The 16,918-nt window shown below is 35.9% G+C and overlaps 1 protein-coding gene across 3 annotated transcripts in view; it reads left to right on the forward strand.

The window, feature by feature from the left end:
- The window catches only part of LTN1 (listerin E3 ubiquitin protein ligase 1), a 117,991-nt gene that overhangs the window by 65,591 nt on the left and 35,482 nt on the right, over positions 1-16,918 (forward strand). For all 3 annotated transcript variants that reach the window (XM_007493136.3, XM_056825978.1, XM_007493137.3), the window contains 2 exons: positions 10,752-10,887; positions 11,114-11,258. In XM_007493136.3, the coding sequence (XP_007493198.1) occupies positions 10,752-10,887; positions 11,114-11,258 (281 nt within the window). The remainder of the gene's footprint in view (positions 1-10,751; positions 10,888-11,113; positions 11,259-16,918) is intronic.

Here is a 16,918-nt window from a genome sequence, read left to right on the forward strand (position 1 = left end):
AGGGAAAAGATCTTTTAACTGTCCTTACAATTCTTTCAAGGACACAAAATGAGTGGGTTACACTGTCTGACTTCACGTACAGGTCAGAACTATCACTGGCTCATGCCATAACTGTTTCACTCAGGGACCATCAGAATCTGGTGTGCCTTACCAAGTGAAAAGGATCCTACCTTTTAGACTAAGATAATCCTCTCAACTTCCTACAAGGATTTTCACTTGTCTTCTGAGCATCTTCTTATTTTCTTCCAATCGTGGTTCAATTATCAGACAGCCATATTTGAATTCAAAGCTCACAGTAATATTATGTGTTTTTCCTATAAACCTTTTGTCTTAAATGGCAAAAAAAAAATCCTACTCATTATAGTTGAGTGTTTCAATTTCATTCATTTTCCATAATATCTAATGAGTTTCCTGCTTACTTGCTTCCTTATTCTAATGGTTTCTAAAAATCTACCTTCAAGTTTATCTAAAGTAAATGTTCTCCTTTAACTTCTTCATACAGTAAATGTCAATTCTGTATCTTTATTTTATACCTTATTTATATTTGCCTTACCTTGGTCTTCAAATGGCTTTCTCTTACTCTGTCCTAAATCTAATTAAAATAGCCTGGTCCCTCCTTCTTGGTAAGAGGGGAAGATGAAATGTTTAAACTTCCTCCATCTTTAAGCATCCACTCTTTCCCTTCAAACCTCTGCTTCAAGCAGAATCACATTCAACATATTCCTGCTAATGATTTCACATAACCTACTTACATCATTCATACAACATGTCTGTCTTCTGGCTCTCACAAAGAGGTCCCACATTCTGTTAAAGTCTCCTATACCTTAGGTCTTTCATATGCTTATCACACAGTCCTCTCTCTTCTATGGCTTACTTTTGCCATCACTCAACTTCACTTCCACCAGGTATCAGGCTCAGAAGAGCCCTCATTATATCAGTCTTTTTATCAATTGCATCACTCACATACAGAATTTATATATCATATCTTTACATACTGTGTTATCCAATTCACCTCAAGAATTCGTTTTCTTCACAGTACAAATTCATACATCATTTGTGATCCAACAGAATTACATTCTAACAAATCACATGTAAATATGCATTTACACCTAAACAATGAAATCATTCATGCCCAAGCTAACAGTTTGGTAACAATTCATATATCCCAATCAGTTACAACAAATGTTTAAAAATTCAGAAATCCTTAACAATATTCTAAACTCTTATTATGCCATTTTAAATTTAAAAATTTACATCATTTAAAAATTTTCCTTCCCCAGTCAGTTTTCACAACATTTTCATTTGTTGCTTAATTCAATAGCACTAAATATACTAATATATATACTAATAAAATATACTTAAATAATATCTTTATATTCTCATTTGTATATTGTAAAAAATAAATGAATATCCAATAACTATTATATTTTATAAAGTTTTATTAATAATAACTAAAGTAAAAGAATTAACTAAACCCAGCCTAGTCTCGAGAGAAGAGAGCAAGGGAGGAGTCACAGCAAACTTAAATACAGTCACGTAAATGAGAGGACACAGGAAAAGGGAAAAGAATTGTAGGTAATACAGAAAGGAATTTTGGGTAATGTAGGTTTTAGGGGTTCAAGAATTTCCAACTATACATTTTCCCTGTGATCCTTTTGGGAGACCAATCTCCCCAAAAGGATCATGGAAATATAGCTAACTAATAAATTACAATAATTTGTGGATAAAAGGAAAAGAGAACAAAACCAATGATTACTTAGTTGACAAAAAGCCAATTTGGGGGCATTCCCCTTTGGCATAAGAGAATACATTCAAAACAAAAGCATTTCAGCCCTCCGTAGTTCAATTCACATCCCAAAGAACACTGGATCTTCTGGTGCAGTGTGTGGTCTCTGTAGGCGTCTTCATGGCGCCTTCTGGATTCTGGGAGGTCGGAAGTTTCTTATCCTAAAATTGCTCCAATTCAAATAAAAGTTCACAACAATAACAAAGTCTCTCTCTCTCCCCCGGCCCCCCTCAGGTGGATAGTAACAACAGGAATCACTCAGGGATACATGGCTGAGTTATGAGGTATATGAATCAATTTGGAAAAGAAATCCAAACAAAAAAGAAAAAAACTTGTAGATAAAATATAAAATATCAAAGTCTTATGTCTAAAAAAATCTAAGTAAAAGAAAAATAAACCTATAAAAGGTCCTTGAATGAGGGCCCAATTAAAATTATTTAAGAAATTATGCATTTACTCAGTCAGTACCCAAGACTACAGAAAGTTTGCTACACTATGAAAGACAGAAAATGGACTAGATTATGGGAGCCAGGTAGGAGCCAAAGTGAGATACTTGATAGAATGTGACTCAGAGGAAGTCCTGCCTCTGACATATGTCAAAACAGCCACAGCCTCAAACCCCAAACAAATTTAATTCCTCTTGTCTTGGCTCAAAATCTTATCAATCTTATTGGTGTTTGGTCTCTTTGACCTTATACTCAATAGGCACTATGCTGGTAGTTTTGTGCTTATACAAGAGCACTATATAGTGGCTCTTTTTGTATTCCTTTCTTCTGGAATCAGACAGAATTATTTAGCAAAGTCCCATAATTTTTAAACAATCAGTGGCATCATTTTCATAATCTAAAGCTTTTTGGGTATGCCTTAAAATTAGAACAAATGTATTCTAAGCTTATATTACTGCACAATCAAAAAATTTAAAGAAAATCTTCTCAATACTGGTGACAAGTGCTTCAAATACAAAAAGGAGAGAAAAATTAAAACTCAAATACCATATTGCACATGCAAGGAAAAACAATAATAGAAAAGTTTTAAAAATAAAAAATATATAGCTTACAATCGGTGACATACTGTGTCAGCCAAGGAGAGGTAGAATACAAAGGTTTCTCACCAAAAGAAAGAGATCCATTTCCTTTTTACCTTGGTCATGAACCACTGTGTGAGAGCAAATGATTTTCAGAATAAAACAGTAATACAGTTTTATTTAATAAAACAGTAATACAGATGATGCACATTCAAAGAAAGTACCAAAATGCCCCAAATTCACAATAGCCCAGTTAATTACAATAGCAAACAAACCCACTATCATATTTCATATGAGTTGCGGTATGATGTTTAAAAACCTGTGAACTGATGGATATTTGTTACAATTTTTTTACAGATGTAACAATTCTTTTAACCTTGGTAAAGATATTTTTAAACAGAATAAAACTTATTTGGGTCTAGAATATCACCAAGAAATCTAGTTTGTTCTGGTGGAAGTAGATTAAACTGAAGATTATACATACAGGAGCTCCGTTTGCCTTCTTGTTTTATATACCCCCCCCCCCCCCCCCGCAAGAACTTCTATTTGGTTCTCTATCTTTAATACAAAATTTTTGAGTCAAGAAGGAAAAAGTAGGCTTCTTCCCCCAACCTTTGACTTTAATCTACTGATTTTGAACTAACTGCCCTCCCCGTGAAAAAGCTTTAGTGACTGCCTTCTGAACTAGGAGTCCAGGGTTAGCTAAAAAATCTGCCTGAAAACTGGGGGGGGGGGGGGGGGGGGGGAAGGGGCTTAATGTCGGTTTGCTTCTCCATGCTGAAAAGTGGCCAGGGCAGGCTGGAAAGACTCATGTGGGGTTTGGGGGATGGCCAGAAGGATTGCTGATATCTCACCTTCTGAGCAGACACTCAAATCGAAGATAACAGTGGGAGGTCGCAGTGGAGTAGCCCTGGACGGTGCACGGGGGGGGGGGGGGGGCAGAAGTAGCGGGGCTGAGAGGCAGGAAGCAGGAAAACAGTGGCTGCGGTGGTAATAGCAGGCAGAGGTCAGAGCAGCAGTGGCCACAGTGGTGCAAAGGCGGCTGGGCTGGGTGGCTGGCAAAAAACTTACTCACCTAACTGAAAACATCTTTTAAAAATATTTGAGAATTCTGTCCCGTTGTGGTAAGCCATAAATGTAAAGATTAAAATGAATATCCAATAACTAAATTCTAGATTTTATAAAGTTTTATTAATAATAAATAACTAAAGCAAAAGAACTAACTGAACCCGGCCTAGCCGAGAGAGGAGAGAGAGGGAGGAGTTACAGCAAACTTAAATACAGTCACAGTGAGGTTGCAGGAAAAGGAGTCTAGATGACACAGAAAGGAATTTGGGGTAATGTCGTTTCTAAAGGTTCAAGAATGTCCAACTCGACACTATCCACATTGTAGATCATGCAAAATCTTCTCCATTTGATATCACATTTTCTTCTTCTAAGCTGTTACTAAATTCTTATATACTTTACATTCATTGGATTAAACCCTTATATTCATTAAGCAGCCAGTACAGCGCTGGCCAGAACTTGGCTTCTCATTTGCTTCTTTAAAGCAAAATCCCTTCCTGCATCAGGCTGGCTATTAATTACATTCAGTCAATTCTCAAATTCAGCTTATTCAAATAACAAACATTTTAGGTATGTCCAAACATTCAAATTTAATCATTGTTCATTTGAAATCTCAGTGAGAACTAGCAGTTCGTTCATCATTAAATACAAGATCAAACTTATCTGCAATCTTATCCAACTGATAAACAGTTTTCAACACTGAATCACTTAACAGTCATTTCACATAATCCTTTGTGATTTTCATACATCGACCTTAAAAATTAATCCTAAGTAAAAATTCAATCATGGGATCAGAGTTTCCCTTCTTTTGTTCTCATTTTCCCTCTTACCCCACCTTGATGACCAGCCGAAAAAGGGAAAAGGAAAAATATTGAACAATTCTTTTTGGTTTTGTCCTCTATTAGTTAGATGGTCTTTAAAGTTTAAGAGGTCCAAAAACTCACTTTTCTTTTTGAATCTCTCAAATACATTGTTTAGTTTGTCTGCTCTCCCACTTTCTAGAATGATGGGAGAAAGGGAAGCAGATTTCTCTCCAGATCACTTGGAGGTTTCTCTTCCCACCCCTCCTCTTTGTGTGTACACAAGACACACAGGGTCGCAGACCACAAAAGCAGACCCTTTGAACGCGAGCTTCCAAATCAGTGATCCCGGGGAGAGGAGGTCCTATAGCCTCCTGCCAGTTTTCTCGCGGGTGTCTTCAGGCTTCAGGAGCACAGGAGGACAGCCCATGTCTCTCAAGGCTTTGTCCTTATCTTCAATAAGGCCAAAGGGAGATTTTTGGTCCCTGGTCACCGAGTTTGCACTGTCAGCTTGGTCTGCCATGGCCTATGCAAATCCCAGTCATCTCTAGACTTGCTAGTCCTAGCAGCATCTGGGAGTGTAAAACGAATCCCATTCTCCGAATCAGTATTCTTGAGGAGTCCATATCTCGGCACAAGGTGCTAAAGTCAAATCCTGGGCACTGTCTGAGCAGTGGCTTCAGAAGTACTAACTCCACCTAAACGAATTCTTTCCCTTTGCCGGAAATCAGGCCTCTCTCTTCTTGCGTCCTCAAAGCCTGGGTGAATGCATATACTGGACAGGTTTTGGCTGACCAGGCCTTTGGAGGGCAGTCTCCAGCCATTAGAGCCTCTTTACTTTCAGCAAAGTATCAATAGCATCAATAAAAACATCCAGGGATATTCATCCTTTCTTTTCCATCTAAGACTCTTGAGGACTTCTCTATAGATAGGTTCACTTCCTCACGTTCTGGGGACTCTTGCAAATTCTTCCTCACTTTCGTCTGGTCTTCTGTTACTTTCATCTGTTTCCTTTTGCTCTGTAAGATTCTCTTTCCCAGTTCCCCACAGAAACGTTAGTTTGATATCAGAACGAGGTCATCTTTCTTTCACAAGATGGCCTCAGACTTCAGCCTCCTTGAGTCTTCAGTCTCTGTGAGAGAGAATCCCTGTCTCGGTTGTTTGGAACAGGCCTCTTCCAAGTGGTCTGTTTTTCCAAAGCTATCACACATAGCCTCTGGAGGCCTTCCCAACTGATTGTTCCAGCCTTCCTTCCTAGTCTGAGTTTTCTGGAAGAACTCCTTTCATGCATTATTCACTCAGTCTTCCATTTTCTAGAGCTTTCTACTACTCTGGCCAGGGACACTTTAGGCCAGAATTCAGAAGATCAGTGGAGGTTTCATCCTTCTCCTGGTTGACTTCATAAACCTCGTTCAAGTTCCAATTCTGGTTTGGGGGCACACACGGCTCTGAACAGTATTCTTCTGAGGCACTGGAGTGCTCTGTTCTTGAGGGGAGCCTTCCTGCTCATCCTCTCTCTCTGCTTCTGAGGGACTTTCTAGTTGTGCCTCAGTCACCAATTCCGTTCTCCATCTTAGTGGTGTGACTTTCTCTAGCCTTCCTTGGTTTTCTCCTTAAAATGTTGGCCTTTGCTCTCTAGCCATAGCTTAATTTCCAATTATCCACAAAATTCAGGATTTCCAACTCTCACAAACTGCTCTCCGTCTTGGAATTGCTAATCTTTGCTCTCTAGTCACAGCTCAACTTGGCCTGCTGCCCAGAAGCTCTATCTCTTACAGTTCTTTCTCCTGTCTTAAAAAGGGGGGGGGGGGGCTTTTCCTTTTCTCTTTCTCAGAAATTTAGTATCTTCCCCAATTCAGCCTCAACTTACAAGGCCACTTTTAAGGCCTCCAGACTAGCTCAGGGCATCTCTTACTCTCCTGCTAATCTTCCCAAGTACCTTGGAACAAAGGGCTTAACAATCTGGCGCCACAGCCTCATCAATTAGCTCAGATCTAGCACTGATTGATTATTGATCTTCACCAGCTGCTATTTTAGCTTAGGTTAATACTCCTTTTTAGATCACATCCTCACTAACTAGCTCAGGTGAAGCTCTAAGCTGTCTTGTATCTCTACAGGAAACTGGGCGAGCGACTACTTCCATTTTCCATTCTGAAAACTGCCCTTCAGTGGGACCACACCCAGGCTTCCGACAAGATCCCAGCTTAGATGACCCGATTGTACTTGCTGGATCCGTACCCGGTCCTGGAAGCTGAGGGATGTTCCCTTTCTAGGCCAGAACCTCAACTTGGGACTCTTATTCCACCTGGCCTTATTATGAATTCTGGTCATTTCAAACTTCCGAATCAGAAATCCCCTTTCTCCCACGCGGCTCTCTCTGCCTTCTCCTTTTTTCCTAGTCACACACATGCACGAGCCCTTCACTGCTTTCTGTTCAGCTGCTTTTCTCTGCCCTTCACTTACCCAAGTTTAAAGAAGTGGGGCATTCCTTCCCATGCTCCCTAATAGCTACACAAACGAACAGTCTCCGGGGATGTTGGCTTGAATCTTTTCTCTTGCATCTGCCAGTCCTTTTCTGCTCTCCTGCTTGCAGGGTTTTTTAGAGACATACAGAAGGCTGCAAATTTGCCCATATGGGTAAACTGAGGAACTTCTATCATTCTAGAGCCCCGGGTAAGTCCCCATCTGTGTGGAGTGGAATTGTGGGGGCAGAGCTTGCACCCCAAGAAATCACTAATGAGCAGTCAGGAGATTAGATGCTGGCCGAGAAAAAGGGGCTTTTTTTGGAGAAACAGTAAACATCAGGGAAGGGAAAGAAAAGGGATTCTGCCCGGTCAAAAATGTCCTCTATTAAAAGTAGAGATACTTTTGAAACTTCTTATTCTTTACTCCTTTAGCTTGTCTCATAGTTGGTTTTCTTCCCTGGCTACAGGTAACTCTTCTCAAGGGTTTTGAAAATAGGTCAGGAAAACTAAACATTTTGTGGGGTGGGAGTGGTGGGGCAGTTTTAGTGTAAGGAATGAGTCTAAGACTCAGGGGTCTTGAAAATTGGGGTTACGAGCCAAATACTGCTCTGAGAATTACACTCTGAATCTCATCCCACACATACCTATTAGATTTTGTTATGCTCAGCTCAGTGTTTTAGCGTCTCAGATCCTTTTTGCATTTTCACTTATCTTTCAAAAATGTTAAACAGCACAGGCTGAAGCACAGATTCCTGGGACATTCCACTAGAGACGTCCTGGTTTTGTTTTGTTTTTAAATTTATTATTCTTCGATTGTCCAACTTATCCTGACTTATTCTCACTTAGCAAGAAAAAAAGAGTTATTTCCATATACAACATAGAACAGAAAAAAAGAATAGACATAAAGCTGCAGATCAATATTATGTACATTTTACTCTTTTAAATATATGAGTTTAACTGTTGCTTTCATGTTCTGTTGTGTTTCTTTTTTGACTTTCCTTTTTTATCTTCTCTGCCTCTTAAGAAAAGATGCTCCAATTACCCTTCTTTTTTCTGCTCTCATTTCTATTCCTAAGTCCTCCTCATTGGAAAAAGAAAAAGAAAAACCAAGCTCTTGTTACAAATAAGCATATTAAGCAAAAGAAATTTTAAAATGTGTGCTATGTTCTTCATCTTGTGTCTATCACTCCCATGTCAAGAGTGAATAAATTTGTTTCATCATCAGCTCTCTAAAAACATGGTTTGTCATTGCATTGATCAGAGTTCCTATGTCTTTCAAAGTTGTTTTTCTTTAAAATGTGATTGTTGCATAAATTGTTCTCTTATTTCTGCTTACTTCTTATCCTTTCAGGTTGAGAGTAACCATTTAGTGTTTCCTAGATCATTTTTACATCTTTGCAACAAATGTGGCATTATTGATGACATTATGCTGCTTTTTATAATTATTGCTTCCTTTTCTAGACATTCTTTAATAATACTTTGGAGAATGTTTTATTCAAACTGCCCTATAATTTTGCACATTTTTCCCCTTCTTTGAAAACTGGTATTTTTGCCCTCTAGTCAGAATAGCACGGCTCTTTCCTTTCTCTACAGTCTTTCATATATCATTGACATTGGCTCAGCAAAAACATTTGCAAGTTCTTTCAGTTCAAGGATATTGTTCATTTAGATAGGACACTTGAATTCATTTAAGGGTGAGGAGGTTCTTTCTTAATTATCTCCTCAATCTACTTCTCTTGTACCAAAGAAATACACAAAGACATTGAACAAATGTATTCAAAACAATAATCGTTTCTGAGAATAGTGTATTCTATATTTTGCCCAGTAGAGTCCTCCTCTGGAATGTATGTTTTCATTATTTCTTTCTCTGGACCATCATAATATTTTGAGTTCCTCACACTTTGGCTTCCTTTTTAGCATTTAACAAATTTACATTGTCATAGTCCTTGACTTTTCTTTTGGTTCTGCTTATTATCCTATACTTTTGTATTCACCCTGTTACTTCCTCTCTTTCTATATTATGTACTTAGCCTATAAAAATTTAAGTTGATTGGTGAGTTTTTTGTGCATCTACAGCAGTCATTTCAGAAAACTCCTCTATTTCCTCATTGCAAATTTTTCCTGTCTCTTCAGAATTTCACTTTAAATCCATTCCGTTCCTTTTTGGCTACTTTTATCAGTAGAGTTTTAATCCATAGAATTCTACATATTCTTCCCCCTGAAATTTTGAAATCTGTTCTTTCAAATTCTAGGGGTATGTTTCATTTAGGCTCTCTTCTCTATCACAAATTCTGAAAGTTAAAACTTTTCCCTCAAGAGTTTCATTAACCACCTCCCCATACCCTGTTCTTTTGTTGAAACAAAAGAAAGATATATCCCCCTCATTGCTTTTCTTACCTTTTGAAGCATAAAGTTTTCAGAAATTTAAATGAGGAAATTATTAGCTGCTTTCCTTTTGGTATAAGAAGAACCCCAGCAGGTGTCTGGATAGTTGAAATCCTCTACTACTATATTATTCCTTTTTTCTAGATCATTTGTACCTGCACAAATGACCAAAAGTACTTGGTGGTAATCATCTGTTTTGATAGGCTTTGAGAGCTTCTTCTTATTATATCTTGGGTACATGCCCCAGAAAGAAAGCAGATTCTATAAAATATATATATAATATAAAATTCTATAACCTAGTTAATGGACAAATAGCGTCTTCATTTCCTGTCAGCACTGAATTATCAGCTGCCCACTACCATTTTCTTTCTTTGACCCTTTTGAGATGATCTCTCAGCAGTACCTTGAACTTGATCCTTTTTGTATATGTATGCTTCTTCTTCAGAGCATTCAACTTTGTTTTTGCTCTCTAAATGCAGGTCTCTTAAGGCATTTCTTACTGTATCACATGGTGTTCTCAAAGCTGAACCCATCTCTTACCTTGTTAATTATTGATCAACATGATATGAAGGAAAAGGTTTAAACCATCGTTCCAGTCCATTTGTTGTTTCTTAGTCCTATTGATCAGCTATTTAAGTTGGGTAATAAGAAATGAATTTCAGTTACTGTGCATAGAAATTGCTAGTATTTCTTTTATGCTAGCCATATAGGCGGTGCTATAAAGGAAGGGGCTGACATTTGGAAGAAAGAGAAAAATAGTGAAAATGTTTTTTAAATTAATACATATTTTAAAAAATTGTACATTGCCCTTTTACTTTGACAGCTGAGTTATTAAACTAAATGCTAAAGATATTTATCTTGGCTAAATATTTCTCATTTATATTTTCTTTAAGTTAAAATTGAGATTCAGCATAGAATAGAGACTAGAGAGCCAGGAGGCCACCTTGAAGTCAGGAACACTGGGCTCAAGTTCCACTAACACAAGACTAAGTTGCAGAGAAAGTGCTTTTAGGAAGTGTAAGTGTATTAGTAGCTTCCTTATTAGGAGTTCCCTATACTAGTGAAATCAGCAGGTCTCATTTCTATTCCTATCCTAAGTCTAAAGAAGTTTCTTGACTCTCTAGATTTCTTGTAATATTTATTCAAGAAGAAATTGATCCTTTAAAAGAATAGATGATGTTCTATTCCATAACAGCTATATCATTTTCATGTTGTCTTTCCTTTAGGAAGTTTTGGATACCTTTCCATTTTGAATTCTTGTCTGAAAACAGGAAGCATTGATGGTAGAGAGAAACTTTATGGAATACTAAAAATTATAATGTCATGGAAGAGTGATCATGAAGATATCTTTCTTTTTAGCTGGTAGGTCATGTAGTGTAATATAATTTTTTCCTTTTTCTACATGTATATAAATATACATATATATGTATAAGTATGTATATAAACGTAATCTAAAAATGTCAAAGTAACAGTATTGTAGATCCTTAAATCAAAGATAATTATCAAAGGGTTTATGTATAAGGTTTAAATGAATTATTTTTAGCTTTTTGTCGCTTAATATTTTTAATTCTTTATGTTTTCGGTGCAGCAGTTTGAAAGAAGCAAGTCCTCAACTACTTGGTTTGAATATAGAAATAATCCACTTACTTTCCATATTATTGAAGTATTCTTCATCTCTTTTAGTGGATAGTGACTGGGACTTCATCATGTGTTCAATGTTGGCTTGGTTAGAGGTAATGTGAATTCTTATGTTTCCATATAAACATTAGTAATTCCCTAATTCTTATGAAAATTATTTTGAACAAGCTTTAAACATTTTCTCCTTATAAAAATAATAGTTACTATTTATAGGTCTTTATATTCAGTATCTCATGTAATATATGTAGTACTCCTTTGAGGTTAATGTTACATGTGTAACATTTCCATTTACAAATGAAGAAAATAGGACTTTGTCATTAAGTGATCTATTAAAGGAGAAGACAAAAATCTAGGACTTCTTTTTTCACTTGTAATGTTATTTGCATTATACTTTCTTATCCCTCACCATTATGTTTTTATGTCACTTGGTAAAATGAAGCATAAGAAATTGCTAGCAAGTCATATGTTCTGACATTATATCATATGTATATTCTTATTTCTCTTCAGGTGCACTTTCTCATTAACTTCTGCCACAAAAAGAATTCTTTAGAGCTTTCTTCTTTAAAAGCAAGAGCTTTTTTGCACCATGTTTCTTAGCTTCTTATGAAATGTACAAATTCTGAAAAATTCATAAAGTGGAATTGCAAGTACTCTACAGAAGTATATTAGTGATGATCAATCAACCAATTAACAACTTTACTAAGTGCCTGTTTATGATGGGCATTGTGCTAGGTGCTGGGGATACAAATAAAAAGAATGAAAAAATCCTTGTTAATAAGTACAGAATAAATACAACAGAGGAAGGGAGAGTACTAGCAATTGGGGAAAATCAGAAAAGGCTTTATGTAAAGGATGGTTCTTAAACGGTGTCTTGAAAGAAGCGAGGGAAACTTTACAGTGGAGATGAAGAGGGAATACATTCCAGTCATGGGGTATGGCCAATTCAAAAGTACAAAGAAGAAAGATGAAAAATGAGAGAAGCCCCCTTTTACAAATGAGGTTAGAAAGAAAAAGAGTCTTCTTATGAAGGTTATGAAGGACTTGAAAAGCTAAACAGAAAGTTGCATGCTGGGAACTAAGATGGCAGAGTAAGGATGCTTGATTCACCTGAACCATTCAAACACACACACACACACACAAAGAAAATAAATTGCCTCAGAATAAAGGAAAGTAGGAAGGACATGTCTCATGGGAATGAGAAAGGAGAGTAACCCACGGAGAACAGCTTCCATGGGACACAGCAGAACACAGACCAGACCAATGCATTACTGTTCAGGCAATGAAGAGGCAGAGCAGGGGAGCAGCCCAGCCCATGGGAGAACAGGGGACCTGGCAGCATGGGGAGTGGAGTCTAGCTGGAGAAAACAGCTACACAATTCCCAGCAGTAAGCCAACAGGGCCACTCCCTTGAAAGGCATACTCTGTGACCCAAAGGTCACAGAGCCTACCCCATGTAACAGAGAATATTAACTCTGTAAGCTTAGAACAGTGCTCCCTCTACCTCAAGTACAGAGTAGAACTTTAACAGATAGCTAAGGTAGCTAAAATAACTAGAAAAATGAGCAAAAAAAATTTAAAAATCTGACCTTAGAATGTTATTTTAGTGACAGGGAAGATCAAAATATGAACTCAGAAGAGGACAGTACCAAAAAGGCTACATGCGAAGCCTCAAAGGGAAGTGTAAAAGTGTCAAACCCCAAAAATACACCTGGAAGAACTTGAAATTTAAAAAAAAAAAAAACAATTAGAGACTGAGGAGAGTCAAGAGTTTGGGAAAAATTCATTAAAGAAAACAACTCCCTAAAAAAAAAAAGGAAGAAAACAGCTTCTTAAAGAGTAGAATAGGTCAACTGGAAAAGGAAACACAGAAGCTCAAAGAAGAAAATAACGTCCTAAAAATTACAATTGGGCAAATGGAAGCTAATAAATTTATAAGACATTAGGAAACAATAAGACAAAAGAATGAAAAAAATAGAAGAAAATATGAAATATCTTTCTAAATAAATAACTGACCTGGAAAACTAGACCCAGGAAAGTTAATCTAAGAATCTAAGAACCTAAAAGTCATGATTTACCAAAAAAAAAGTCTATTTACCATATTGCAAGAAATCATCAGGGAAAACTGCCCTGATATTCTCAAATGAACAGAAAATAGAAATAGAAATAATCCACATCTGAAAGAGTATGCAAAATAAAAACATTCCAAGGAGAAATTATTACATGCAGCCAGAAGGAAGCAGTTAAAATACCATGGAGTGCCATAGTCAGGATTACATAGAACCTAGTAGCTTCTATGTTAAAGGATGTTGGAAGACATTGAATATGATATTCTGAAAGATAAAAGAGCTAGAATTATACCAAGAATTACATACCTGGTGCAACTGATAATAATTCTCTAGGACAAGAAATTGATATTTAACAAAATAGTGGACTTTTCAGGCATTCCTGACCAAAAAAAAAAGCAGAACTGAAAAGAAAATGTTCAAATGCAATGGTCAAGAGAAGCATAAAAAAGTAAAAGTGAAAACTTGGGGGTTTCAATAAGGTTAAATTGACTACTATTCCTACATAGGAAGGTGATAATTAAGATACTAATGATATCTGTGATACTTGAGATACTTAATGTACTTGAACTACTTAGAAAATTTATTAGAGCAGTTAAAAGGAATATACTATAGGAAGAAGGAAGGGAATAATGAAAATGAGTAGGGTGGATGGTATCCAAAAATAAAAATAAAAAAGCAAGGGATGAGTAAGAAGAAAAAAATGGGAGGAAAGAAAGAGAGAAGGGGGTAAATTATTTCACATGAAGAGGCATGTAAGATTATACTACCATGGAGGAGAAAATGAGAGAGAGGTTGTGGGCAATTTCTCTCATTGGAATGAGTTCAAAGTGGGAATAATATCCACATTCAATCAGCTTTAGAAAACCTACCTTATCTGGTAGGGAAGTAGGAAAGAAGGAGAAATATGAGAATAGGAAGGATGGTAAAAAAGACCTGTGAACTAGGGGAGGCAGTGGTCAGAAGCAAAATGTTTGTGAACAGGGAAAGACCAAAAGGAGACAGAAGGATAAACAAAAGGAAAATAAGATAGAGTTCTTTTACAAAATTAGTAATCATATAACTTTGAATGTGAATGGGATGAACTCATCCCTAAAACAGAAAAGGATAGAAGAATAGATTGAAAATAAATCCCACATTATGTTGTCTACATGAAACACATTTATAGCAGAGAGACATAACACACACAGTGTAAAACTAAGGGGCTGGAGTAGGATCTATCATGCCTTAGCTAAATTAAAAAAAGGCAGGTGTAGCAATCCTCATTTCAGACAAAGCAAAAGTAAAACATTGGTCTAATCAAAAGAGATAAGGCAGGTAATTACATCTTGATAAAAGATACTATGTATAATGATAAAATATCAATACTAAACATTTAGGCACCAAATGACATAGGATCCACATTCCTAAAGGAGAAGTTACATTAGTTAAGGAGGAAATACTCAGTAAAACTTTACCAATCTGGGACTTCTGTCTTCCTTTTTCAGAAGTATATAAGTCCAACTAAAAGTAAACAAAGAAATTCAGGATGTAAATAGAAGTTTGATATGGTAGACTTATGGATAAAATTGAATGGGAATAGAAAGAAATATACATTTTTCTCAGCAGCATATGGCACCTTCATTATTACCAATATTAATAATAAAAGGGCACAATAATCCCCAACCAAATGTAGAAAAACAGAAATATTAAATGCAACTTTTTCAAACCATAATACAATAAAAATTAGATGCAAAGAAAGGGCAGCAGAAAGAAAGACTAAAAATTATTAGGAAAGTCTTATCCTAAAGTATGAGTGGGTCAAAGAACAAATCATAGAACTAGTCAACATTTTTGTCAAAGGGAATGACAGTGAGTATATGACACACCAAAATTTATGGGAAACATATATACTTCAAGAAAATAGAGAAAGAGTAGATCAACAAATTGGGCGTGCAACAAAAAAAAAACTAGAAAAATAATTTTAATCCTCAAACACCAAATTAGAAAGGAGAGATTAATAAAATTATTGAATGAATAAGACAAGGATCTGGTTTTGTGAAAACAACAATAAAATAGATAACACATTGGTTAATTGGGTTTTAATAAAAGAAGAAAACCAAAATAATTAGTATAAAAAATAAAAAAAGGCAAAGTCACAGCTAATGATGAAGAGAGTTATTTGGCCCAGTTATCTGCCAATAAACCTGGTGATCTCAGTGAAATAGAGGAATATTTACTAAAATATAAACTGACCAAGTTAACAGAGGAAAGAATAGAATTCTTAACCCCTTCTCAGAAAAAGAAATTGAACAAACTTAAAATTAATTCCCTAGGAAAAAATTTGCTGGGCCAGAAGTGATTTATATCAAATATTTAAAGAATAAGAGACTCAAACACTACATAAACTATTAAATAGGTGAAGAATGAATTCTTCCAAATTCTTTTTATGGCAAATATGGTACTGATAACCAAACCAGGAAGAACCAAAACAGAAAGAAAACTGCAGACGAATATCCCTAATGAATATTGATGCAAAACTTTTGGTAAAATACTAAGAAGGTAATAAAGAGCATCTATCTAAAACTATTTGCAAGCATTATTTGTAATGGATATAAGGTATAGTCCTTCCCCATAAGATCAGGGGTGAAGTAAGGATGCCCATTAACACCATTACTATTTCATATTGTACTAGAAATGCTAGCTGTTGAAATAAGAGAAGAAAAATAAATTGAAGGAATTAGAATAGGCAATGAGGAAACAAAGTTAGTACTTCCCATAGATGATAATGTATGTATACTTAGAGAAACACAGAGAATGGACCAAAACTGTAGCAAAATGATTACAACTTCTGTGAAGTTGCAGGATATAATATAAACTCACATAAATTGTTTGCATTTGTGTTTACCGCCAACAAAGTCCAACAGTAAGAGATAGAAATTTCATTTAAAATAACTGTAGGCAATTTAAAATACCTGGAGGTCCTACCAAAACAAACCAAGTAACTATGTTCCTAACTAACAGTTCCAAAGTACTTTTCACTCAAAATCAGTCTTAAGCAATTGGAAAAACATTAATTGCTCATGTGGAGGCTGAGGCGATATAATTGAAATGACAGTTTTACTTAAGTTAATTTACGTATTCAATGCCATACCAATCAAGCTACTCAAAAAATATTTCACAGTGTGGGGAAAAATTCACTTGGAAAAACAAAACGTCAAGAATATCAAGGGCATTCATGGAAAAAAAAAATTATGAAGGAAGAAAGCCTAGCTGAATCAGATTTCACAGTTTTATAAAGAGAGAATCATCAAAACGATCAGATACTGTCTGAGAAATAGAGTATATAGTGGATCGATGGAATAGATTAAGTAATCAACAGGTTATTAAATGACCATAGTAATCTACTGTTCAATAAATACAAAGACCCAAGCTTTGAGTGAGGAAGAAATCACTATTTGACAAAAACTGCTGGGAAAACTGGAAATCAGTAGGGCAGAACTAATATTTCATACCATATACCAAAATAAAGATGAAATGTATTCTTGATTTAGAAATAAAGGATGATACTGTAAACAAACTAGTGGACATGTAATAATTTACCTTTCAGACCTATGAATAAGGGAAGAATTTATGGCCAAATAAGACATTATTACATTAAATGTTTTATACAAAAAGAACTAATGTAAGATTAGAAGGGAAACAAAAAACTG

The sequence above is a fragment of the Monodelphis domestica genome, chromosome 4, assembly GCF_027887165.1.
Source record: "Monodelphis domestica isolate mMonDom1 chromosome 4, mMonDom1.pri, whole genome shotgun sequence".
Lineage (NCBI taxonomy): Eukaryota > Metazoa > Chordata > Mammalia > Didelphimorphia > Didelphidae > Monodelphis > Monodelphis domestica.